We start from the raw sequence: 26,620 nt of genomic DNA, 5'->3' as shown, positions 1-26,620 counted from the left end.
CCCTGGGCACTATGGGTAATTTAGCAACCAAACCACCCTAACCTACACATACCTGGGCACTATGGGTAATTTAGCATGACCAATTCACCCTAACCTGCACATCCCTGGGCACTATGGGTAATTTAGCATGACCAGCTATCCTTAGTAGCCACACACGCAGACAACAAGCAACATGAATTCGACTGGGACAACACTACTATCATAGGGCAAGCCAGACAGAGAACAGCCAGGGAATTCCTAGAGGCATGGCATTCATCCACAAACTCCATCAACAAACACATCGACCTGGACCCAATATACCAACCACTACAGCGGACAGCTGAAACTGACAACCGGAAGCGGCAGGGACAGACCACTATAAACACCGAGGAAACATCAAAGAAGCGCTTCGCAGGAGGCTCCCAAGCACTGATGATGTCGCCTAGCCAGGGGACAAAACGTTTGCAACAAAAACTTCCAGCTCGGCGAACAGAACCACAACAACGAGCACCCGAGCTACAAATCTTCGCACAAACCTTTAATACTTTTCTTTATGCACAGAAGGTCAACCACTCTAGCTGCTGGCTATGTGCCCATATCCCCATCCATCCCGAATTCGTACCAAGCAAGCCCTTATGTAATTTGAGCAACTTGAAGCTTTCTTTCCCCCTGCCTTTGGAACTGCTCGATTGAAAATCAAAGTCACCACGCAGACAATCCTGTGCTCGGCTCAGTTCACTGTTGTGGCCTCCTCTCCAGTGGCCAAGATTTCCCCTTCCTGATGAAATCCCTGATGATGATTCCCAATCCCTGGAGCCTTCTGCCCCTGTCCTTACTGAACCCGAGGACTAACAGTCCGATCTCCCAACACTACCTCCTGACAATCCCCCTGGCTCTGGGTATAATTCCTCTTTTGCTGACACCCCCAATCTCCTCTTTTTAATAAAAAAGGAGGGATTGTGGGAGAATTTGATCAAAATTGACACAATACTGCATGGAAGCCAGTTTATCACAAAGCAATGTTTGGAGGAAAATGTAGCCTGTTAACAGAATGCTGTCTGAGCCCTGGCTAAGGAATTCTGGTTTGATAGCCTGACCTTGCAGCTGCAGGCTGTCTCTGCTCCTCAGGCCATTGGACTGTGCTGCTTCATAGAATGATGGATTGGTTCTCTCTGTCCCTTATTAGTAATTCAAGCCTAGCTGAACATGCAGTATAAGAAAATATTCAGTTTTGCAGGCATTAGGAAGTGTAGGTCTGGACAATGTATGTGAACCTCACAACTGCCCCTCAGTTGTATAACTAATGGAGAGTGGGGCTTGTGTTTTACATAAAACTTGTAACATTCCGTATTTTATTGGACTACGTCGGACTTTGTTTTGAACTAAGAGGTATTCCCCATGGCAATGAATAAAGCTAGTCAATTGCTCAAGATCACCTCTCCTGACTACTTTGCTTTAAACGTTTTGACACACGAGTTACTTTGCCCCAACAATATTAATAGTTACATCTAGGGAGAGAGAATTCCTCAAGTAGGGCACTCTCAGGATCCTATGTGACCCCTATTTCTGGTTTACTTTCTAATGAACAAACATTAAGCATTTATTTATTTCTGATTGTTTCATTTTTCCTTGTTTGATTCCCTGCTCTGACTACACTCTGAATTCTGGATGGGTGACAGGCTGAGATTGTGGGTTTGCTTTCGATTGACTCAATGTTTTCTTGTACTGGAAGCTGTAAAAGAGGCGTGAAAGCTTCAGCAGAAGTCCAGCAAAGCTGAGGACAGACCGACATCTTATTCCGTGGGAACAGGGAGATCAGAGGACAGAGAAATCAGGCCCTGAAACCCGAGCTGACACCAGACTACCGTGTGCTCAGTGCTTTGGTGAGCACTGCCAACCCTCTGCCTTTACCTCGCTTCCCATCTGACTACACCTCAATATCCAGGATCCAATCCTTGCCATCCTGAAGCCATGTCTCTGTAAGGAGTCTCAGACCATAATTATTCACTTCCAATGTGTGCAGTTAATTCATTCACTTTTGTTACAATGCGGCACACATTCAGACTCACCATGTATCATTTCAATTTTTGTGACATTAGTATTCAGTTTCGATTGCTGATACATTTCCTCTCCTTGTCCCTTTCTATTGTTCATTTCCCACATCACTACATTGCTCACCGGCCATGATTTGGATTGGCCATGCTAAATTGGCCACAGTGTCCAGGGATGTGCAGGTTAGGTGGGTTAGCCATGGGAAATGCAGGGTTATAGTTTCATAGTAATAGAAGCAGGAATAGGCCATTTGGCCCTTCCAGCCTGCTCCGCCATTCATTAAGATCATGGATGATCTTTCCATTGTCTGAGCTTCTCCTCCCTGCATTGTCCCAACTACCCTTAATTCCCAGACTCAACAGAGACACTCGGCCTTGCAGCTGTACTGCTACCTGATAAACAATTTTTTTTTCCTTCCATGGGAATATCCTTCTCTTTGCAAGGACCTATTGCACACTTATCAGCTACTGACCAACACCGTCCAGACACTACGTCGCTGGGCAATGTGACTTAGTTACTCAATATCCTGCAATTAACAGTTTGCTAATTGTTAAATGACTGTAACCTATATAATCACATAACTCTCTGTTTCTCGTCGGAGTGACTTGTGACTATTAGGTCGACTTGGCTCTCCCCGTGAGCTCTCGAATAAACAGTCAATAACTCAAGGTTTGTGTGTCATGATTACTTATCCAATACTTATTGGACTACTACGAGCAAGTCACCCACAGCATAATCCACTTCCATCCCCAACATAGATCAAGAGGCCATCCTTTTTTGCCAGACAAATGAATGTATCAAGCTCAGGAAACAAAGCCTGTCAAACATTAACAGGCACAGATCTAAACCAACCTTTTCCAGAGTCTGTCCCTTCCTTTTTCCCTCAGCTCCTAAAAACCAACAGCTGAACCCAAGGATAAGAAAAGAAATGGGAAAGGGGGCGAGAAAAGAGAGTGCGGTACTCCAGATGTTAAACAGAGAAAGGAAGATGCAGTATATACTGAAGCTCAATCTTCATTTAGCGAGAGAAGAGCTTCAGAAGCTCATGGTCAAACTTCCGCATTCAGACAATGGCGGGGGTTTTAATTGGCAGGAGGACCAGACTCCTTCCGGTCCTCCTGGGATTCCCAAAGGTTGGTCGCACCGTCCATCAGAACGACGAGGGACGGGGCCCCATTCCGATCTCACACATGAGCACCATGAACATTGCTCACAGCAGATAGAGCAGTATCTGGGTCGCATGGGATTGTGGGTAGGACATCAGCCATGAACGAGATGAAATCAAGAGTCCCATATGCCTTCTTAACGGTCCTTTTTCATGTGTTCATGACATACACGCCAGGAGCCAATCTTTAATCGATTTTCAATTGATCCACTGAGTGAAACACTACAGATGTTTAACTCGAAACTCTATTTCCAATTCAGTGTCAGTATATCGCTCTTTGTCCGTCCTCAAATAAGGACCAAATCATGCCTGCCTTGAAGAAGTTTTCCTCCTCTCTCTACAAGAATCTCAGGGAGTCCCTCTCCCACTGCAACTCCCAGGTCATTTCCTCTGCCCGGAAGCTCTTCAAACTTCCAGCTCAGCACTGTCCCCATGACTTGTCCGGACTTGTCCGAACTGCCTAGCTCCTTTTCCACCTATCCACTCCACCCTCTCCTCCCTGACCTATCACCTTCATCTCCTCCCCCACTCACCCATTGTACTCTATTCTACTCTCTCCCCACCCCCACCCTCCCCTCGCTTATCTCTTCACGCTTCAGGCTCACTGCCTTTATTCAGGCTTTTGCCTGAAACGTCGATTTCAAAGCTCCTTGGATGCTGCCTGAACTGCTGTGCTCTTCCAGCACCACTAATCCAGAACCAAATCAAAGCCCGACGTCTATTCCACCTGAACACTGTTTTTTTTTAATTTGCAGATTCCAACCATTTATTAAAAGTTATTCATGGTACATGAGCTTTACTGGCTGGCCAGCATTTAGTTCCGCTTGAAAAGGTAATGGTGACCTGCCTTCTTCAACTGCTGTGGTCCACACGCTGTACGGTGACCCATAATGTCCTTACGGAGGGTATTCCAGGATTTAGACCCAGCAACACTGAAGGAACAGCAATATATTTCCAAGTCAAGATGGTAAGTGGCTTGGAGGGGTACTTGCAAGAAGTTGTGTTCCTAAGTGTCTGTTGCCTGATCCTTCTAGATGGAAGTGGTTGTTGGTTTGGAAGGTATTTTCTAAGGATCTTTGGTGAATTTCTGTGTTGTGTCTTGTAGATCATATGCACTCCTGCTTCTGAACAGTCGGGCAGAGGGAGTGGATGTATGTGGAGATGGTGCCAATCAAGCAGACGACTTTGTCCTGGATGGTATCAAGCTTTTTGAATGTTGTTGAAGCCGCACCCATCCAAGCTGGTGGGAGAGTAGTCCGTTATACTGTTGACTCCTGCCTTGTAGAAGATGGGCAGGATTTGGGGAGTTTCTTGCCATAATATTCCTGACTGGTTGCCTGCACTTGTTGCCATTCTGTCTGTTGTTAGTCTAGTTGAGTTTCTGGTCAATGGTAAACCCCAAGGATGTTGATAGCAGGGTGTTTAGTGACAGTAACACTGTTGAATATCACGGGGCAGTGGTCAGATTATCTCTTTTTGGGATGAGTCATTGTTTGGCATTGGCGTGGCATAAATGTTACTTGTCACTCATCAGCCCATTGGATATTGTTAAGATCTTGTTGCATTTCAAACTGAACTACTTCAGTTTGTGAGGAATTGTGAACATCGTGCAATTATTTGTGAATATCACCACCTCTGACCTTATGATGGAAGAAGATCATTGATGAAGATGGTTGAGCCTAAGACACTACCCCATGAATTCCTGCAGAGACGGTCCTGGAACTGAGATGACTGACCTCCAACAACCACAGCCATCTCTCTGGGTGCCAGGTACACCTTAACAATTAAGATACATAACAATTATTTTAAAACAAATTGAAGGAATACATACGAGACACCCCTCTTCTGGGAGACGCCAGTGCAAGTTTTTCTGTTCCAGAAACAATCTGATAAATGTTTACTGTCATCAACTTTTTTGATCTTGGCCAGCCACAGCTTCCCCTGTCCATTCCCCCCATCACCCACAGATCCCACTGTCTATTCTCCCCCGCCATCCACAGCGCCCCTTGTCCATTCTCTTTTCATCCCCAGCTTCTTGTCCATTCTCCCTCTATACTTCATACAGCCTGTCCATTCTCTCTCACGCAACCCTCTGCAACCCTGTCATTTCATTCCTCACCCTCTGCCTTCTGACCAGTCCTTCTGCACACCATCTGCCACATCTATTCTCTCTCCACCACACCTTCTGCCCCCATCTATTCTCTCACCACACTCTCTGTCCCATTTCTATTCTTCCAGGCCTCCACCATCTCCTCTCTATCCATTCTCTCTCTCTCCCTCCCTCCCCCCACCATCTGCCATCCCCGCCCATTCTCTCTCCCCTGTTGTGGGGAAAAACACTAGGCTCGGATTCAGAATTGAGGTTCAATGACAGAGTTTATTGCACGAGGAAATACCGGGGCTCCGGGGAGAGAAAGGCACCAACAGAACAGTGTCAGCTGCGAGACTTCTCTCGACCTGGAGCACACGTCAAGAAACCTTTATACATCTTGTGATACAATCGGTCAGGGATGAGATTATTGTCTTTGTAACATGATTTGTTTATGGTAATCCTTGTAGAATTGTTGATAGTTTCGGTACAGTCTTTGTCAGTTCAGGCACAGCCTTTGTTAGTTTCCGCACAGTCGTTGTCAGTTTCAGTGCAGACATTGTCCATTTCAATGTCTGCATGGAAATCCATTGTTGTAGTAATGGGCGCTAATTGCTCTTCCTGAGAAGGAGGATTCCTGCAGCCCTGGCTATTAGCATTTGGTATTGAGTCTGTATCAAGCTGTTAGCACTTCTATAATGGGTGTTGGCTGGACCCAGACAATTCGGCGGGCAGTGTTCATTACTCATGTGTATTCTCTCCCCCACCCGCTTTAAACTAATCACCTGGGTTGTGAGTCCATTGTGCTGGCATTCTGGTGGCCCCAGGCAGTATCTGTATCAGCTCTGCTGTTTCTCTCCGTAGTGTCATCTGGCGGCCATCTTGTGTGTCAAGTTGGCTAACTGATGGCTCAGTGATCATCTTGTGTATCTGTGTGCCTAGTGTCACCCTGCCCTGTGCCATCTCCCACTTCTCCGCCACGCCCATTCTTTCTCCCCCGCCCAATCTCTCTATCAACCCCACTTATTCTCTCTCTCTCTGTTTCCCACCCCCCCACAGTTTCTCTCTGTCCCCCATCCATTCTGTCTCTTTTCTCCCCAGCCCCAACCACACCCTTCTTTTCTCATGCCTCGAACCAGCTTTGACCGCTGTATCAAGCCCTTCAAAGGACACACACACACAGAAAATGGATGGTGATGACTCTACCTGGGAGTCGGGAGGGGTTAGAAATGGAGAAAGTGAGGACTGCAGATGCTGGAGATCAGAGCTGAAAATGTGTTGCTGGAAAAGCACAGCAGGTCAGGCAGCATTTCAGGCTTTTGTCTGAAACGTCGATTTTCCTGCTCCCTTGGATGCTGCCTGACCTGCTGTGCATTTCCAGCACCACTCTGATCTTGACTGTAAGGGGTGAATGGCCTAATGAAGTTGTTCCAACTATCCAGAAATAGCGTCACAGAGCACAGAAACATACCCTTCGGTCTATGCCGACCAGATATCCTGAATTAATCTAGTGACTCATTTGCCAGTATTTGGCCCCTTATCCCTCCGAATCTGTCCTATTCATATCCCCATGCAGATGCATTTTAAATATTATCATACGTACTAGCCTCCACCAATTCCTCTGGCTGACACGCACCACCGTCTGTGCAAAAAGGTTACCCCTCAGAAACCTTTCCCCTCTCACCCTAAACCCATGCCCTCCAGTTCTGGACTCGCCCCCCAACGTGGTGAAAAGACATACAAAAGTTGAGCATCCAGACAGAATGCAAAAGCAATGAAGTGTCAAACCACAGCGAAAAAACAAATTGTGCCTCAACCCCTTTTTTCCCCATTGGCATTTGGCCTCTTAAAATCTGACAGGAACACCAGCATCCCCAGTTAGCATACTGCGCATGTTACCCGGTGTCAGCAACGCAGTGCGTATGCCCACCGGTATCAGCAAAACTCTGGGCATGCTCATCGCGTTCCGCAAAAAAAGGCTCGCGATCTTCCTTTGATGGCCCAGTAGGCAACCCTGGAGGACCGGAAGGAGAATGGTCCTCCTGCCAATCAGAGCCACAGCATTGTCTGAATTCGGAAGTTGGACCATGAGTTTCTGAAGCTGCTACTCCTGCTCCTCTCTTTCTGAATCAACATTGAGCTTCACCCAGACTGCAAATTCCTTCCTCTGTCTAAGATCTGTGAGTACAGTACTCTCTTTTCTCGCCCCCTTTTCTGTTTCGTTTTCATTCTGGGATTCAATTGTTGATTTGCAGGAACTGAAAGGAAAGGGAGTGAACCCAGGGAGGGGACAGACTCTGGAAACATGGTCGAGGTCTGTGTCTCAATTGGCAAAATAGACAGGCAGGAGGCTGGAACGACACAGCAAACCAATAAGCATCAGGAAGTGGAGAAGTTGTATTTTGGGTGTAACTCTTCTTCAGGACTGGGGATGGGTGCTGGGGCAGGGGGCTAAAGTGGGGATAAGTGAAGACAGGGAGAGGTTACGGCCTGATGAGTCAATGGGTGAAAGAAATCAGGTTAATGAAAGGGAGAAGTGGAAATGAGGGGCACGGGGCTGAGAAGGGAGTCGGGGGATGGAAAGGGAGGTTATTTGAAATTGGAGAACTTGATGTTGAGTCCTGCAGGCTGTAGGCTGCCCGGGCGGAAGATGGGGTGTTGTTCCCCCAATTTACGGTTTGGTTCGTTGTGGCAATCGAGGAAGGCTAAGATGTTCTTGTCAGAAAGGGAGTGGGAAGGGGAATTAAAATGAGTGGTGACTGGGAGGTCTGGTCAGCATCTGCAGACCCAGCTGTGATGCTCGCCAAACTGTTCCCCAAGTTTACACTGGGTCTTCCCAATGTAGATAAGACCACAATTTACAAACACGTGACAAATGCAGTATCTCAATGTGAAGTTATAGCCATTGCTGTGAAAAAAAAGCAGAAAGGAGATGTATTGTTTAAATGGCGATATATTGGGATGTGGGGAAAGTGAGAACTGCAGATGCTGGAGATTAGAGTCAAAGTGTGGGGCTGCAAAAAGGCAGTAGGTCAGGCAGCATCCGAGGACCAGGAAAGTCGACATTTCGTTCCCGAGCACTTCATCAGGAATGATGTGTGGATGTGCAAAGGGGCCTCAGCATCCTTCTACACCAGTCAGTGCCAGTTGTCAGACAGGTGCAGATGAAGAGCTTTTGCCTGAAATGTCGATTTTTCCTGTTCCTCAGATGCTGCCTGACTGGCTGTGCTTTTCCAGCATCACTCTAATCTCGACTCTGATTTCCAGCATCTTCAGTCCTCACTTTTGCCTGGACAGGTGCAGCAAGCAATCAGGGCCTGAAGAAGGGCCTGTGCCCGAAATGTCGAATCTCCTGTTCCCTGGATGCTGCCTGACCTGCTGTGCTGTTCCAGCAATAAAGTTTCAACAGCAAGCAATCAGCAAGGCAAGGGATATATTAACAAGAGGAATTGCGTTCAGAAGTGGGGATGTCTTCCTGCGTTAGGGGGTCATTGAATATTATTCAAGGCTGAGTTCATCTGATTTTTGAACACCAAAGAAGTGGATGTTTCTGGGGGAAGGCAAGTAAATGATTTAACCCCAGTATAGAACAGTTACAGAGTCAGACACCAACAAAACCAGACCCTTTAGTCAAACTAGTCTAAGGCCGACTATATTCACAAACTAAACTAATTCCACCTACCTGTGATTGGCACATATTCCTCCGAACCTTTCCTATTCATATACTTATCCAAATGTCTTTTAAATGTTGTTACTCAACCTGCATCCACATTCATTCCACATACAAACCAATCTGTGTAAAAAGAAAAGTGCCCCCCCCCCCCCGCCTTTTTAAAATCCTTTCTCCTCGCACCTTCAAATTCGCTGCCTAAACTTGAAACCCCCACCTTAGGGAAAGGATACCAGCGGTCACCTCATCTCTGCCCCTCGTGATTTTATAAACCTCTGTCAGGTCACCTCTAAACCTCCTGTGATCCAGTGAACAAGTCCCAAACTATTCATCTTGATGGTTGTGAATCTGCCGATAATCTGTTGAATGTTGGTGCAGGCTTGGAAGACCAAACAGCCTACTCCTGCTTCCAATGCACTCTGTGTGTGTCCAGGACAGCAAGAGAACATAAGGCATCGGAGCAGAAATTGGACCATTCAAGGTTTGCTCTGCCATTCAATCATGGCTGATAGGTTCCTCAGCCACATTCTCCCACTTCATCTCCGTAACCCTCCATCACCTTGAGACTCAAGAACGTCTCCATCTCAATCTTGAATGTCCTCGGTGACCTGGCCTGCACAGCCTTCTGTGGCAGTGAATTCCATAGATTCACTGCTGTCTGGCTGAAGAAGTTTCTCCTTATCTCCATGCTGAAAGGTCTTCCCTTTACTCTAAGGCTGTGCCCACTGGTTCTAATCCCTCCAACCAATGGAAACACCTTTCCAAATTCCACTCTGTCCAGGCTGTTCAGTATTCCTTGTTTCAATTAGGTCCCCACCCCCCTCTCCACCCTGAGTGTGGGTCTGTTAATCAGCATGAAGCAGACCCTTCAGGATGAGGTCCAGCAGGGATTAGGTTCAGCAAACTGAGAACGGAGAGAGGGTGTGTGGGGTGGAGATTTTCAACTTCAAAGGAATAAGAGAGGAAACAGAGTTCACTATGAATGAGAATTGATCAGGTGAGCTGATGGGCCAAGAAGTGGCAGTTTAGTTTAAGAGGTGTGTAGTTTGCATTTTGGTCAAGCAATCCAGGCAGGACTGACACCGTTAAGGGGAGTGTTGCAGAACAAAGAGACCTTGGAATGCAGGTTCATAGTTCCTTGAAAGTGGAGTCACCGGTAGACAGGATAGTGAAGGAGGCATTTGGTATGCTTTCTTTTATTGGTCAGAGCAGAGAGTACAGGAATTGGGAGGTCATGTTGCAGCTGTGTAAGTCCATATTTGGAAGACTGCATTCATTTCTGGTCTCCCTGTTATAGAAAAGATGTTGTGAAACTTTGAACGGGGTCGGAAAAGATTTTTAATGCTCCTGTCAGAGTTGGAGGGTTCGAGCTACAGGGAGAGACTCAAATGGCTGGGGATATTTTCCCTAGAGCACTGGAGGCTGAAGGGTGACCTTATAGACGTTCGGAAGGGGCATGGATAGGGTGAATAACCAAGTTACTTTTGCCAAAGTAGAAAGGTCCAAACTAGAAAGTATATGTTTGAGGTGAGGAAGAATTTTAAAAGGCATTTGGATGGGTACATGAAAAGGAAGGGTTTTGAGGGAAATGAGCCACATGCAGGCAAATTGGATTAGGTTGATTTAGGATATCTGTTTGGCCGGACAAGTTGGACCAAATGGGCTGTTTCCGTGCTGTATGACTCTAATCTTTGGTGAAAGCAGAAGTGTGATTGTGAAGGCTGGAGTTTCAGAGCAGCTTTCAAAGATGTTTTGCCCTTAATGGGAACTGAAGAAGTTACAATGAAATCTTGCATTTGTGAGACAGCAACTGAATGAGTTGCATCCAGGTTTTTGGTGGAAAGTGGGAATTCATTGCACTGTGGGGATGAAGCTCTACCTATTGAGTAATTTCTGCTGGTGAATGAAACCAGGCCTCAAGATTAGGAGGAGTAAATTTAGGACAGAGATGAGGAGGAACTGCTTTTCCTGGAGAGTAGTGAATCTATGGAATTCTCTGCCCAAAGAAGCAGTAGAGGCAGCTTCATTAAGAATATTCAAGACACAGTTGGATGGGTTTTTGCAATGGTAGGGGAATTAAGGGTAGTTGGGATAATGCAAGGAGGAGGAGCTGAGAGAATGGATAGATCAGCAATGATCTTAATGAATGGCGGAGCGGCTGGATGGGCCAAATGGCCCTACTCCTGCTTCTATTACCCCGAAACTATAACCCTGCATTTCCCATGGCTAACCCACCTAACATGCACGTCCCTGGACATTATGGCCAATCCAAATCAAGGCCAGTGAGTAATGTAGTGATGTGGAAAATGAACATCAGAGAACAATTGAAAGGGACAAGGAGAGTAAATGTACCAGCAATCAAAACTAGATTCTAAAGATCACAAAAATTGAAACTAAAAATGGTGTGTCTGAATGTGTGCTGCATTGTAACAAAAGTGAATGAATTGACTACATACATTGAAGTGAATAATTGCGATCTGACACTTCTACAGAGACATGGCTTCAGGATGACAAGGATTGGATCCTGAATATTGAGGGTGTCCTCAAATGGGAAGTTAGGTAAAGGTGGAGGGTTGGCACTGCTAATCAAAGCACTGATCACAGGGTAGTCTGGTGTCAGCTCAGATTTCAGGTCCTGATTTCTCTGTCCTCTGTTGATCTCCCTGTTCCCTTCTACACCTTCTGAAACAATAAAACATTCAGTCAATCAAGCCCCAACCCACAATCTCCCAGCCTGTCAACATCCAGGCAAGTGTAGTCACAGCAGGGAATCACACAAGGAAAATGAAATCAAATTTGAAATAAATAGGTGCTTGTGTTTAATGTTTGTTCATTAGCAAGTAAACCAGAAATAGAGCTCTCCCAGGATTCTTATACTGCCCTATTTGAGGAATTCTCTTCTCCCTTATATCTAACTATTAGTACCCAGCAATGATTTACAACAATACTTACACCAACAGAAGTAAGGCATCTGTTCTCAAATAGGTAGAGACATACAGGATGGAAATAGACATTTTTCTCTCTCCTGACCGCACCGCACCGCACCGCACTACACTTCACTTGCAGAGCTGGTCTAAAATGTCACTTTTTGTTATAAAACTTTAAGTTCTCTTGAGAAGGTGCCTTACAGGTATTTCTGGGATTTGCATGTTAATGATGCCTGCAACCCAATCGAAAAGATGAAAGACTGAACAATCCAGGTTTGTTCAACATGTCATTTCAATGACATGGACTCTGTCATGTTTTTCCATAAATTCTATGTCTTATGACCTTATTCTTGACAACCACCTAATGAAGGAGCAGCGCTCCAAATGCTAGTGCTTCCAAACAAACCTGTTAGTCTCCAACCTGGTGTTGTGTGATTTTTAACTTTATCCATTTTAGGGGGGGATTTGCAATACAAAATTATCCATGGTGTGTAGGGATGTGCAGGTTAGGGTGGATTAGCAGTTCTAAATTACCCATAGTGCCCAGGGATGTGCAGGTTAGGTGCGTAAGTCAGGAGCGTTAGTATTGTTAGAAACAAGTTTAATAAAATTTAGACGAGACCACCAAAACTGGAAACAAGACAATTTATTCTACGATCTTGCAAGAAAGGGCATCAAATGCAGAAGCAAATGAGCAAATTAGAACTTAGGTTAGTGTACAGTTGAGCTGAGTGAGGGCATCTCTCCAGACTTCTAATTACCCAATCTCTCTTACTGTACCAGACCACTGAGGAGAAAGTGAGGTCTGCAGATGCTGGAGATCACAGCTGAAAATGTGTTGCTGGAAAAGCGCAGCAGGTCAGGCAGCATCCAGGGAACAGGAGAATCGACGTTTAGGGCATAAGCCCTTCCAGACCACTGCCCAGCTGCACTCCACCCTTATTACTTGCCCCTTCCCCAGGTTGGCAACCTTCCTTTCTGTAAATGCTGACACATACATTTATTTTGTCAAGATCTGGTTTCACATTTTGTATCAATTCTGCTGGTACATTCCATCCTCGGACATTTCATTAACTTGTATCATTTTGTATAGCTCAAACATTTCGGTTATCTCAGCTTTTTGCTGAAAGCATAACTTTACAAAAAGAACTTTTTGTTATAGTAATTACACACCAAAGTTAGCATTTAATTAACCACAATTATACACTAAATTCACTAAAGTCCCTAAATACCTGCAGGGTTAATAGTTCTCTTGCTGTACCCCTTTTCTGTATGTTTTTTCTATATCTGCAAAAACATACTTTACCCATTTCTAACAATTCCCCCATTTCTTTTCTTCACCATTTGTTGTTTTTGCAATCTTATGTTTTGCCCTCTTTTCACCCTATGGTGTCGAGGTTCACAATCTAGTCATTTCTGTCCTTCTAAGTTTGTACCATTATTGGTTGTTGTCCTCCCAAAGACATTACCAGCTTAGTCATTATCCATTTTAACACATTAAACCCTATCAGTAAACCTACAATTATTAGTAGCACATAAATGCCTAAATTCACTAACCGTTTTCCCACCCGGTCAATCTCCAGTTACCCCATCCCCATCCTTCATCTTTTCGGAGTTCATCTTCAATTTGTCTTATATTGCTTATCTTTTTCTTTACTATTTCTGCCTTATCTTCCACTATGGAAGAGATGTCTGGGATGAAGGTGCAGCATTCTTTACCAATCAGAGCACAGGTTCCCCCTTTTTCGGCCAAAAGATAGTCTAAAGCCATTCGATTCTGTAAAGCTGTCAGTCTTGTGGCAATCATTTCAGTGATTATGGCCGATATTTGGGATTGAGTTTCTCCCATCGCGTCGGTGGTATCATTAATTAAATTTTCAAGGGCAGCTGCTATTTCTGTATTTCCACCCCTGCCCTTGTAGTGCTGTAGTTTGGGAGTAGTGTCCACAGTAGACGGTCTCCTTCTGAGACCTCTCTGGTCTTGCGTCTTATCCCCCCTTCCTTTCTCAGGTTGGGCTCAAGCTTTTCTATTCGGAGGTGAGGGACTATATAAGCGAGGTAACAGCAGCTACTCCAACCTTTCTGGTTTTGGGGAAGTGTTTCGTCAACTTCATAATATGACACATTTGATCACACGAACATATTTTTCCCCGGGATGGATAGGCCTTCAGACCGCATACCCAATATGTTCCGTTTAATATTTGGGGAGTGGTCATGGCAGTGGCTTGACTGGTGTGGACACAAGATGATTTTCCCAGTTGGAAAGGTGCAGCATCATTCTGATTACAGAAACAGGTGGTATTTACTGCTCCTTTCGGTGGGGAAATTCTAAGACTATCAATAGTGCCCTGATGTTTTGGAACTGGCCTTGGGAACCATCCCGCAAAGCTATATTTGCTTCTTTCAAACCTCCACTTTGTATTATTTGAACCCACATCAAATTATTGTACATCGTACACTTTTTTTAGTGAGCGGTATTACCGAGGTGGGGATCCCAGATTTGCCATGGTGTGGGACCTCTGCACAGACCCAACAGTCGGCAAGTCCCTCTTGTTTAGCATAATTCTGGCACAGCGTAGTGAAGTGATTTTTCGCATTTCCTTGAATAGTTAGTACTACTAACGTTACAATACTATACCAGTATCTACCCATCTCTGAACTCTGCCTACTGTCCTGTCTTAACATTTTAGGTGTCACACAGCCCTTACAATCAATAACAATATGTATATCAGCAAACGTTAAAAGAGTCTTTTGTCTCCGTTCATTCTTTCTTTCTTAACTTTCAGAGGGTTGTCTGTAGGATGAGCGTGCCACTCCGCCTTTGGGGCATTCACAGGACCTTTAACGCGAGTGTGATGACTCCACCCTTTCTCAGCAGTCCGAATAGCTGTTTCACTAGTCAGGAGAGTTAGGAATGGTCCCTCCCAGCACGGGTGCAGTTTGGTATCTTTCCAGGTCTTGATCAGGACCCAATTACCCGGTTGTATTCGATGTACTGCAAACTTGAATGGCAGTGTCTGTACCAACAGGCCTTTATTCCTAAGAATAGACAAAGAAGAGCCGAGCGCCACAGTATAGTTCTTAAAAAATTTTTCATTGAACTCTGACCAGCCGTTAGGCAGTCTTTCAGCCTCGATAATGCTTCCCTCTATCCTGTCTACTACAGTATATTCATTGTGCTTTTTACCCTCAATCAGCCGGGAGGACCCATCGATAAACAACCGAGCTCCCACATGCAACGGTACGTCTCTTAAGTTCATTCGCACTTTAGTCTGATATTCAGTAATATCAAGACAGTCATGTTCTGGATTTCCAGGGGCTACCCCCCTCTCTCCGCCACAGAAATGCAGCTGGATTCAAGCAACTGTCTGTGACTAACACAAGATCATTCTGTTCTATTAAGATTGTCTCATATTTCAAGATCCTAGAGTCTGTGAACCATTGTCCTGCATTCTGATTTAAGAATTCTTTGCCTTTTACTCCAGAAACCTTGAGACCTTTGTTAGTTAATTTAACACCGCTAGGTCTAAAGCTTAGGGATGATCGTGCTGCTCCCGTATCCACTAAAAACACTGTTTCCTCTCCTTCAGGTCCCACCTTTAAATTTATCAAGGGTTCCCGGTGGGTCACAGGAGGAGGGAACCCCTGACTCCCCTAATCTTCATCAAAAATCATCAATGATACCGCTTCTCTTTGTCGTCCTAACCTTGGACATTGTCTATCGTAATTTCTTCAACTGCTGCAACCATTATTTTAGCTTTTTGTTTTTGTTTTTGTTTCTCCTCTTCCCTTTTCACATACACTTTCTGTGCCTCATATAACAGATCATCTATCTGTTTTTCACTCCAGCCTTCTAATTTCTGTAATTTCTTTTCTATGTCCGGCCATGATTTAGTCACAAATTGGACCTTTAAAAGTCCCTGTGCTACCGGATCATCGGGATTCATTCCCGAATATTTTCTAGTGGCTTATTTTAATCTCTGTAAAAAGGATGAGAGGGCTTCCTCCTTTTCCTGTCTTACTTGAAAAGCTTTAAAAAACTTCTGAGATTTAGGTGCTGCTTCTTTAATACCCAAAATGACCATTTCTCATAAGTCCCTCATTTTTCCTCTATCATGTTCATCCATACCCTTCCAATGTGGGTCCACATTGGGGAATTTGTTTTTGGCTGGTATCACTCCCTCACCCACCGGATGTCTCTTTTCCATTCCCTCAGAGCAGCTCTTCTAATCATGCCCCTTTCTTCTCCTGACCGTACCTGATGTGGGGTGCTGACTACTAAGGCTCCCCTAAAAGTAAGTTTCCGACTCTCCTCTACCAATAAGGCTATTGCTACCACTGCCTGCACACACACTGGCCAGTAATGTAGCTTTCCATTCTTTAATTAACAATGAATTAATGCAGTCATGTTTTAAATTAACCATGAATCAATAAGACAGGTCACTGAGAATGTATGAAGGAATCCTGCCAATTAATATTGATTCAGGCTAACACAATTGAATTATTATAAATATTAATTATTAATTATATATTTTTGCTCAAGCACATTCATTTATAAGAACCTCAACAGATTCAATAGCACCTTTTGCAGTTAATTAAATCCCCAATTTGGTGGCAATATCTCATCATGAACGCAAAACTGATTCTTCGTGCCTCTCATCACAAAACTGTTGCCATAATCCAATTAACTTTTGTTTTTGTTCCCACTCCCTTGGGCTTAAAATTTAAGGATGACCTTGCTGCCCCCATATTGACTAGGAAAACTACGTCCTCTTTGTAAGGTGCCATCTTTAAATTTATCAAGGGTTCCTGGTGGGTACCCGGGGGCAGGAACTCCTGACACCCCTATTTTTCATCAAGGTTCATAAACGATACTGCCTTTACTTCCGTTTTCGGATCTGGACACTCTCTCTTAAAGTGACCTGTCTTTCCACAGTAATAACATCCCGCCTGTGGGGATTTCCACTTTGATCCTTCTTCCTGTCTACCAGACCCCTTAACATCTCCTCCCCGATCCTTTCTCCTCCCTTTTGTAACATCTCCTCACCCAATGTTTTGTTTAAACCTTGATTCTTTCAAAGAAATATTGCAATTTTTCTTGCTCCCTGTAATCTCAAATACAATTTATCAATTGATGCTTGCTTTTCTTTAAAGCCTGTTCCTAACTATACATTTTGGAATTTTACTTGTAAATATATATTTATATATTATAAATTCTTTTATTCAGTGTTTAATATTCAAAATGCAAAATGCACACAGTTCCCAACTCTGAAATCCACCACAATCACCCGGTTCCAGTCCCCTGATTCAAATCCAAAACTAGTCCTCCCAAGTAGTCCTGACCAGTCATTGCTCAATTGCAATGCTATAGATCGTGAAATAACCAGAGCTGCCTTAAAAGGATTTGTCTATTCAAGTTAAAACTTCAACTGTCCTCCATAAATCGCTTTTATGTAAGGATAAAAGGGATTAGTTAGAAACTGATAGTCAGGCAGTCATGACCTGTAAAAAGAACATTTTATTTCATAATCTTGCAAAATCCTTAACCTTAAAAGAAATCATGTTAAAATTTCCATAATAGAAATCAGATTCAAAACAATCCCGGATCTCAAGCTCCAGGGAACATTCAATCACCAACAAACAAATGTGCATTCACACTGAATCACAAAGGGTTAAACTTTCTACTAGCTGTACAGCTCTTTTCTCTCTCTCTCTCTCTCACACACACACAGACACCATGTCTCACAGACACTTTGAGTTTCCCGCAACGACTCCTCTAGCTTTTGAATATTTTTCTGGGCGTCTGCCATAAGTTAGTTACAAAGTGCACCCTCAGTAGCCCTTCAGCTACTAGCCCTTCTGATACGAAGCATGATCTGATTCCTCCTGACTGTAAGGCTGTTTTTCATTGACATTTAATCTTTTTGTTTTTTATCCTTTCCTCCCGTCCGAGGATTGTACTTCCAATCTCTTAACATTTTTCCTAAAGGACTGTCCATTGGGATGTGGTCCTCGAACGTCCCTCTCATGTCCCCTTCTACATCTAAATTGCTATTCTTATTTCCCATTTTAATACTCGGCCGTTTTCTTTATATAATTTCAATTAACCTCTCTGAAGTTCGGTGTTACCTTCTTCCACACCCACTTCAGGGTCCTAATCTCCGCGTGGGGGTTTCCCTTCTTAATAACCGGTCTAAGGCTGGGTGATCGAATCAGTTAGACACCTTATTTGTTAGATTAACCTAGCCAATTAAAGACCTTTATTCTCTATTTTTTTAAGTTGCCAATTCCTCCCGTACTTCTCGTACGGAACCGACCACCAAGGTAATACTTAAAGGTCAATTTTCATACCTTGGTCTGTGCACATATGTTACTTGGTCGAATGCGCACCCCGTCCCGCGGCAATACCAGACAGCAAAATACGTTGTCAATCGAGGTCGCCCGAAATTTACCTTTACCCGGGTCTTATGTACACAAGAGTAACCTGACTGAACCACCACGTCTTACTGCCCTTCGCACCGCGGCGAAACAGCAAGTAATGCTGCAAATCCCGGCCGCCCGCGAATGTGGGTCTTACGTCCATAAGAGTTACCCGACCAAACCGCCGTGTCATAGTGCGCCTCGCTCGTGGCAAAGACTGACAACAAAACAAAACCCGCTGCCTACCCCAGTCACCCAGATAATACTTATTTAAGACCTTTTTCTTACCCGGGTCTTGTGCACAAGAGTTACCCGACCGACCCCGCTGCATCGCGTCTGCCCGTCCTGTCTCCAGGGTCTCCCAGTCCGGATCACGCTCGCCCAGAGCTGCCTCGGCAACAAGGGGAAACTAGAGATCGCCGAAATCAGCGAGGTGCACCTTCTCCGTTTCTCCAAGAATGCCGAGCGACCGGAGCTTGGGATCCCGGAACACGCCCCCAAATCTTTTAGAAACAAGTTTAATAAAATTTAGACGAGACCACCAAAACTGGAAACAAGACAATTTATTCTACGATCTTGCACGAAAGGGCATCAAATGCAGAAGCAAATGAGCAAATTAGCACTCAGGTTAGTGTACAGTTATACCCTTTGAGCTGAGTGAGGGCATGTCTCCAGACTCCTAATTACCCAATCTCTCTTACTGTACCAGACCACTGCCCAGCTGCGCTCCACCCTTATTACTTGCCCCTTCCCCAGGTTGGCAACCATCCTTTCTGTAAATGCTGACACATACATTTATTTTGTCAAGATCTGGTTTCACATTTTGTATCAATTCTGCTGGTACATTCCATCCTCGGACATTTCATTAACTTGTATCGTTTTGTGTAGCTCAAGCATTTCAGTTATCTCAGCTTTTTGCTGAAAGCATAATTTTACAAAAATAATTTTTTGTTATAGTAATTACACACCAATGTTAGCATTTAATTAACCACAATTATACACTGAAAAGTCCCTAAATACCTGCAGGGTTAATAGTTCTCTTGCTGTACCCCTTTTCTGTATGCTTTTTCTACATCTGCAAAAACAACACTTTACCCCATTTCGAACAGTTTTGAGCAAAAAGGCTAGGGGAATGGTTGAGGGTGAGTTACCCTTTGGAGGGTCGGTGTGGACTCGTTGCGCCGAGTGGCCTGCTTCTACACTGGGATTCTCTGAAGGGAAGGAATTTCTGCAAACTGTGCAGGGCAGCACAGGCGGAGTGCGGGGTCCCGCTTCCGGCCGAGCCCCGCATCTCGTCCCGCCCCTTTCTCTTGCCCCGTCTCCCATACCCTCCCCCACCCCCGACCCATTGATGGCGTCACAATGCGCGGAAGTGGCCCTGTCAGTTTCAGAGTGAAACTCCCTCCCTCTGGAGGAATTGTTCATCCTGGGAAGGCGAGAGAGGGGAGGGGTGGAAATCTGTTCACTTGTAGCAGCTGGAGTGAATCCAGGGAGGGAGCAGATTCTGCAAACTCAGGTATGTGTCTTAATTACCTGGACGAGGAGGGATGGAAGGATGGGGTCGGGCTGTTTTCCCCAAAGTCTGAAGGGTGACATTACAGACATTTTATAGAATCCTGAGGGGCATGGATAGGGTCAATACTCAAGGTCTTTTCTTTCAGATGGGGGAGTCCAGAACGAGAGGGTAAGAGGTTTCCGGTAAGGCCGGGGTGGAGAGATGTAAAAGAGATCTTAGGGGAAACTTTTTTGATGGAGAGGGTGGTGCAGTTATGGAATGAGCTGCCAGATGAGGTGGTGGGTTCTGGTACAATTCCAGCAGTTAAAAGGCACTTGGATGGGTGTATGAATACGAAGGGTTCAGTGGATCGGGGCCAAGTGATGGCAAATGCGACTGGAGTCATAGAGATGTACAGCACGGAAACAGATCCTTTGGTCCAACTCATTCTTGCCGAACAGATAGCCAACCCAATTTAGTCCCAGCTGTCAGCACCCGGCCCATATAGGGGCCACGTGATGGCAAATGTGGCTAGATTAATGTAGGATATCTGGTCAGCTCGGACAAGTTGGGCCAAAGGGTCTGTTTCCGTGCTGTATGACTCTAATTATCTTTGGTGAAAGCAGAAGTGTGGTTGTGAAGACTGGGCTTTCAGAGCAGCTTTCAAAGATGTTTTGCCCTGACTGGGAGCAGAAGAGTTTCACTGACGTGTGTCGGTGTTAATGTCTTGATGTCTCAATTTGCTCCCACCTTCCTGGGGACGTTAACCATTTTGTTCCACAAATAGCTGCATTGCAGGTTACCCCATGAATTGACACACTTATGTTTGCTTCCCAGAATCAGACCTGCTCACTGTCAACTGTATCCCAGTGTTGTGGAGTTATCCAAAATGCAGAGAGATGTCAGTCTTGACGTTTTTGCTTTTCTGCCCCTTTAAGATCCTGAATCAGCACCTTCAGGGAATTAGAGTGGAGTGAGAACAGAGGGGAAGGGAGAGTGGGATGGTGCTTTCAATTTTGTGGAATAACAAAATAAAAGAATATTCCACAGAAAGTAGAATTCCTTGTTCAGAATTTCTACCCTGCACTGACAGTGATGGCTTTTGTAATCTCTTTTTACAGAGCATTTGAAGATCTGAAGATGGAAGTTTCAAAATCAACAGATGAAGGCCTTATGCCCAAAATGTTGACTCTCCTGCTCCTCAGATGCTGCCTGACCTGCTGTGCTTTTCCAGCGCCACACTTTCTGACTCTCCAGTGTCTGCAGTCCTCACTTTGACAGTCACTCAATCCATCGGGATTGCAACGGTTTTCAACTATGATTCTGTGAGTAGGAGCAAAGCGTTTTGGTTCCTGTTTGAGTACGTTTTCAGCATCAGTGGGACTGGATGAGAGACCCTACCATTGCAGTGCACTGAGTGCGGAGCCTGAAGCAGTTATATGGCCTGGAAAGAGGAATTCACAGTGGGGAATAGGCTCTGCATACGTTTGTGTGTGGCTGAAGCTCCAGCCATGGAGAAACCAGAAGAATCCCGCCCCGTGGAGAAACCGTGGAAGTGTGGCGACTGCAAAAAAGGCTTCAGTTTCCCGTCTGCTCTGGAGACTCATCGGCACAGCCACACTGGGGAGAGGCGATTCCCCTGCCCTGTCTGTGGGAAGGGCTTCAGCGATTCCACCAACCTCCACACCCACCAGCGGGTCCACATGGGGGAGAGGCCCTTCAGCTGCCACAAGTGTGGGAAGGCCTTTTCCCAGGCCTCCAACCTCCAGACCCACCAGCGAGTCCACACAGGGGAGAGGCCCTTTAGCTGCCCTGAGTGTGGGAAGGCCTTTACCAATGCCTCCAACCTCCAGACCCACCGGCGAGTCCACACGGGGGAGAGGCCCTTCAGCTGCCTCGAGTGTGGGAAGGCCTTCAGCAATTCCTCCCACCTGCTGACCCACCGGCGGGTCCACACAGGGGAGAGGCCCTTCAGCTGCCTCGAGTGCGGGAAGGCCTTCAGGAATTCCTCCCACTTGCTGACCCACCAGCGGGTCCACACGGGGGAGAGGCCCTTCAGCTGCCCTGAATGTGGGAAGGCCTTCAGCAATTCCTCCCACCTGCGGAGCCACCAGTGGGTCCACACAGGGGAGAGACCCTTCAGCTGCCCCGAGTGTGGGAAGGCCTTCAGTAATTCCTCCCACCTGCTGAGGCACCAGCAGGTCCACACCGGGGAGAGGCCTTTCAGCTGCCCTGAATGCGGGAAGGCCTTCAGTAATTCCTCCACCCTGCTGAGGCACCAGCAGGTCCACACCGGGGAGAGGCCCTTCAGCTGCCCTGAGTGCGGGAAGGCCTTCACCAATTCTTCTAACCTGCTAGGCCACCAGCAGGTCCACACTGGGAAGAGGCTGTTCCCTTGCACAGAGTGTGGGAAGGCCTTCAGGTATTCTTCTCACTTGTTGACCCACTGGCGGGTCCACACCGGGGAGAGGCCCTTCAGCTGCCCCGAGTGTGGGAAGGCCTTCAGGCATTCCACTAACCTGCTGACCCACCGGCGGGTCCACACAGGGGAGAGGCCGTTCCCATGCCACGAGTGCGGGAAGGCCTTCAGCAATTCCTCTAACCTGCTGAGGCACCAGCGGGTCCACACGGGGGAGAGGCCCTTTCGCTGCCCCGAGTGCGGGAAGGCCTTCACCCGCTCCTCCTACCTGCGGAGCCACCAGCGAGTTCATGTGCCATCGCAGGGGGATTGAAGGAATGACGGCCAAGTGCCATTATCGACTGGACTATCAATCTGATTCCGGGGACTCCCGGGTTCGATTCCCACTGCAGCAGATGTTGGAATTGGAATTTAGTCAGAAATCTGGAGTTCAGAATCTAACGGTGAAACCATTGTCGGTGGAGTGGGGGTGGAAGAAAACTCCCACCTGATTCACGCAGTTCTTTTTTAGGGAGAGGATTCACTCAGTCGTCCCAGCTGCATCCTTTACCTGATCTGGCCTACACGTGACTCCAGATCCACAGCAGTATGATTGACTCTGCACTGTCTATACAACTTACTTGGATACAGGATACGGGTTGAAAATGCTGGGTGAGGCAATAATTTCTCCAGGTTAAGAGTGTACCAAGGATCCAATTACAAAGGGCAACTTGGTGGTGACCGATAATGAAGAAAGTGAGGGGTTGGAGGGAGTGTGTGCACTTTGACTGTGAGCTGTTTTTAACACATTGCTACTTTTTCTATGCCTTTCTGCTGGGAGATTCTGAAACTGTAACAAAGTTGGGTCGCAATAAAGATTACATGAACTTCACGCCAAGTTCAGACTCTCATTGAAAGCTTTGAATTGCAACCAGGTTTTTGTTTTAAAACTGCTCATTTCTTACAGGTGAAAGTGAGAACTGCTGATGCTGGAGATCAGAGTCAAGATTAGAGTGGTGCTGGCAATGCACAGCAGGTCAGGCAGCATCCAAGGAGCAGGAAAATCTACATTTTTCAGGCAATGTTGATTTTCCTGCTCCTCAGATGCTGCCTGACCTGTTGTGCTCATTTCTGACAGTCTCCTGTACTATGTTTCCAATGTTGTTTATCGGTTGCAGCAGTGAATGAGTGGCCAGTATTGTTAGAAATTATGAATTTTTCAGGAGTGCGGGAACTACATCATCCCATTGTCATTGGACAGTTTCCTGGCATCACTGGGAGGTGTGGGCTGTGTCGACTGGAAATGATGTGGAGGTGCCGATGTTGGACTGGTGGGGTGGATAAAGTTAAAAATCACACAACACCAGATTATCTTCCTTCTGGTTTATTTGGAAGCACTGGCTTTTGGAGCGCTGCTCCTTCATCATGTAACTGTGGAGCAGGTTTATTTGGAAGTATGAGGTTTTGGAGCGCTGCTCCTTCATCATGTAACCGTGGAGCAGGATCATAAGACTCAGATTTTATCGCAAAAGATCACAGTGTCATGCAACTGAAATGACATATTGAACAAACCAAGATTGCTGTTAAGTCTTTCACCTTTTAGAACGAGTTGCAGGTTTCAGTTCATTAATTTGTGAATCCCAGAACTACTATTAATTCACATTCTCGAGATGACTTAAGGTTTTTTTTTTAAAAGGTGACACCTCAGCCCAGACAATGCATTAAAGATGTGAGGTTCGAGTCTGTCAGTAACCCAATCTTGAATCAGACTGGTTCTCATTCCAGAGTAGGAATTTATAAAATATTACATGGATTGACTAACTGCAGTTTGTGCACTTTTTGAGCAAAGTAGAATGTATCTGCAAACATAATTCTGCCAATACAAGTTTGCCCACAAAGTGATGTGTGAATGTGTGCATGTGAGTTTGTGCATGAGAGTGCACATCAGAGTGTGTGCTTGCTTGGTAAAGTGAGAGTGTGATGGAGTATGTGCCTGTGAGTGTGTTGGGGGGTGTATGTGTGGGTGTCTGAGAGAAAGCGTGTGTATGAGTGAGGTATTAATAAAAGCAAGGGCTTGCGTTTTGCTAAAACAAGGAAGGGCAGTACTTGTACAGATAATGGTAGGGCCCTGTGACGTGCTGTAAAAGAGAGATATGGTGGGGTTCAGGTACACAGTTCTTTGAAAGTTGCATCGCTGCTAGACAGGGTGGTCAAGAAGGCATTTAGCACACTTGCCTTCATTGTTCACACCATTGAGTAGAGGGGTTGGGACATCATGTTGAGGTTGTACAGGATGTTGGTGAGGCCACTTTCAGAGTACTGAGTATGCTTCTAGTGTCCCTGTAATAGGGAGAATTCTAATAGAGAGGGTTCAGTAAAGATTTACCAGGTTGTTGCCAAGACAGGAGGGTTTGAGTTCCAAGGAGAGGCTGGGACTTTATTCACTGGAGCACAGGAAATTGAGGGGTGACATCATTGAGATTGATAAAATCATGAGGAGTGGAGATAAGGTGAACACCAAAAGGCTCTTCCTTAGCGTAGGGGAGCTCAAGACTAGGGGGTATATTTCTTTTAAAGTGAGAGGAGAGAGATTTAAAAGGAACCTGAGCGGCAACGTTTTGACAGAGGGTTGGTTTACACGTGGAATGAACTTGGATGAGGATGTGGTAGATGCAGATGAAGTTACAAATTTTAAATGACATTTGGATGAGTACATGAATAGAAAGGTTTAGAGGGACATGGGCCAAACGCAGGCAAGTGGGACAAGCTTAGTTTGGGAATCCTGATTGAGTGATCTTATTGAAGTGGTCTTATTGAAACCAGTAGAATTCTGAAAGGGGCTTGACAGGATAGATGCAGATAAAATGCTCCTTTGTGGAGGGAGTCATAGAATCCCAACAATGTGGAAGCAGGCCATTCAGCCCATCTATTTTACATTAGCCCTCCAAAGAGCATCTCGCCCAAATCCATCCCATGGCCAATCCATCCTAATTTTCACATCCCTGGTCACTAAGGGTAATTTAGCACAGCCAATCCACCCTAACCTCTACACCCTAATCTATAAATTACCTTCTCAAAAATGTCATTTAAATGTAGAGTTTTTCTCTAAGAACAATATCAGTCCTGACTCAACATTCGAGTGCAGACAGAATTCACACTTACTGTTAGAAAAGCTCTGCATTTGAGTAGCATTCTTGAGAAGGTAACAAAAAACAAGTTCTGGGATTAACATACCAAAGAGCAGAAACCTATTCTAAAGGTGAAAGACTTAATCTTAAATTGTTGATGTGTCACCTTTCCATGATGCTAGACTCCTTTGGATATAAATTGTGATCATGATCTCATTCTCCACAACCACCTGATGAAGGAGCGACGCTCCGAAAGCTAGTGCTTCCAAACAAACCTGTTGGATTATAACCTGGTGGTGTGTGATGTTTAACTTTGTCCATGGGAAACACATGAGTTGCGGGACTGGTAACAGTTCTTATTTTGTGATCTATTCCAAGTGAAATTTCTCCTCTGCACAGGCACGGGTGAACAGTTTGTTTTTGTGTTTTGTGCGAGATCGGGCGAGCAGCTTTTAAATCCTTATGTTAAACAGTTCAAGTAAACTGTCAATCAGCAATTTAATTCCGAGAGTGATACTTCCAGCTCTGGTAATCCTGTTGCATCAACAGAGAGAGGGAGAGGATGTCACATCTAAAGAGCAGACAGAAAAGTTATTTCGCTTGTTCAGTCAGTTGAGTTGGTTCCGCGCTCAGATGAGACTGGATACTGCTTTTACTGGATCAGAATTAACCTGCTTATTTTCTTAAAAATTAAACCATCTCACGGCCATTCCAACCCCCTTTTTAAAAAAATGACTGGACTGTTTCCAATACGGTCGTGCTTTCTAAATATTACCATGTATTTTTAATTATGTACAATATCTCTTTAGATTTCAATGTACCTTTTTAAATATAAAAATGCCCCTTTACATGTAGCTCAGCGCTTTAAATGTGTTATGTTCCTCTCAGCGCAATCTTGCTCCTGGATAGTGTATATTTACCCCTTTAGATATCAGTATGTCTCTTAAAGGGGTTCTTCTGCTTACAAATAGGGCAACGTTTCTTCGAAATGTAGATTCATTTAGATATAACTGCGTCACTTTACATATTAAGATATCCCTTTGAATGTGCCCACGTCCCTTTTGAAATATAATCTCGTCCATTTACATCTCTTTATTTGCAGAAATACCTGTTAAAATGTCCATGTCCCTTTAAAATACAGATTCCCCCTTTAGATATGACGCCGTTCCGTTAGATGTCGGAATATCTGTTTAAATTGAGCCGTGAGCTTTCCCAATGTAGACAGGGCTCCTGGAAACGTGGCAGTGCCCCCCTGCAGCTGCAGAGCGAGACAGGAGAGTTTGTTTTTTGTGAATGA

The 26,620-nt window shown here is 45.3% G+C and overlaps 1 protein-coding gene and 1 pseudogene across 1 annotated transcript in view; one reads left to right on the top strand and one right to left on the bottom strand.

Annotated features, from left to right (window-relative positions):
* Positions 1 to 13,306: 13,306 nt before the first annotated feature.
* Positions 13,307 to 14,534, bottom strand: LOC148142844 (endogenous retrovirus group 3 member 1 Env polyprotein-like; annotated as a pseudogene).
* Positions 14,535 to 21,308: 6,774 nt separating this feature from the next.
* The window catches only part of LOC148142842 (uncharacterized), a 32,028-nt gene continuing 26,716 nt past the window's right edge, over positions 21,309 to 26,620 (top strand). The window contains 1 exon segment of the mRNA XM_087975753.1: positions 21,309 to 22,523. Within this exon segment, the coding sequence (XP_087831879.1) occupies positions 21,309 to 22,523 (1,215 nt within the window).

The sequence above is a fragment of the Chiloscyllium plagiosum genome, unplaced genomic scaffold (assembly GCF_037043375.1).
Source record: "Chiloscyllium plagiosum isolate Xiang-an unplaced genomic scaffold, Cpla_swu_hap1 HiC_scaffold_27, whole genome shotgun sequence".
Lineage (NCBI taxonomy): Eukaryota > Metazoa > Chordata > Chondrichthyes > Orectolobiformes > Hemiscylliidae > Chiloscyllium > Chiloscyllium plagiosum.
This window is presented reverse-complemented; position numbering and strand designations above follow the sequence as displayed.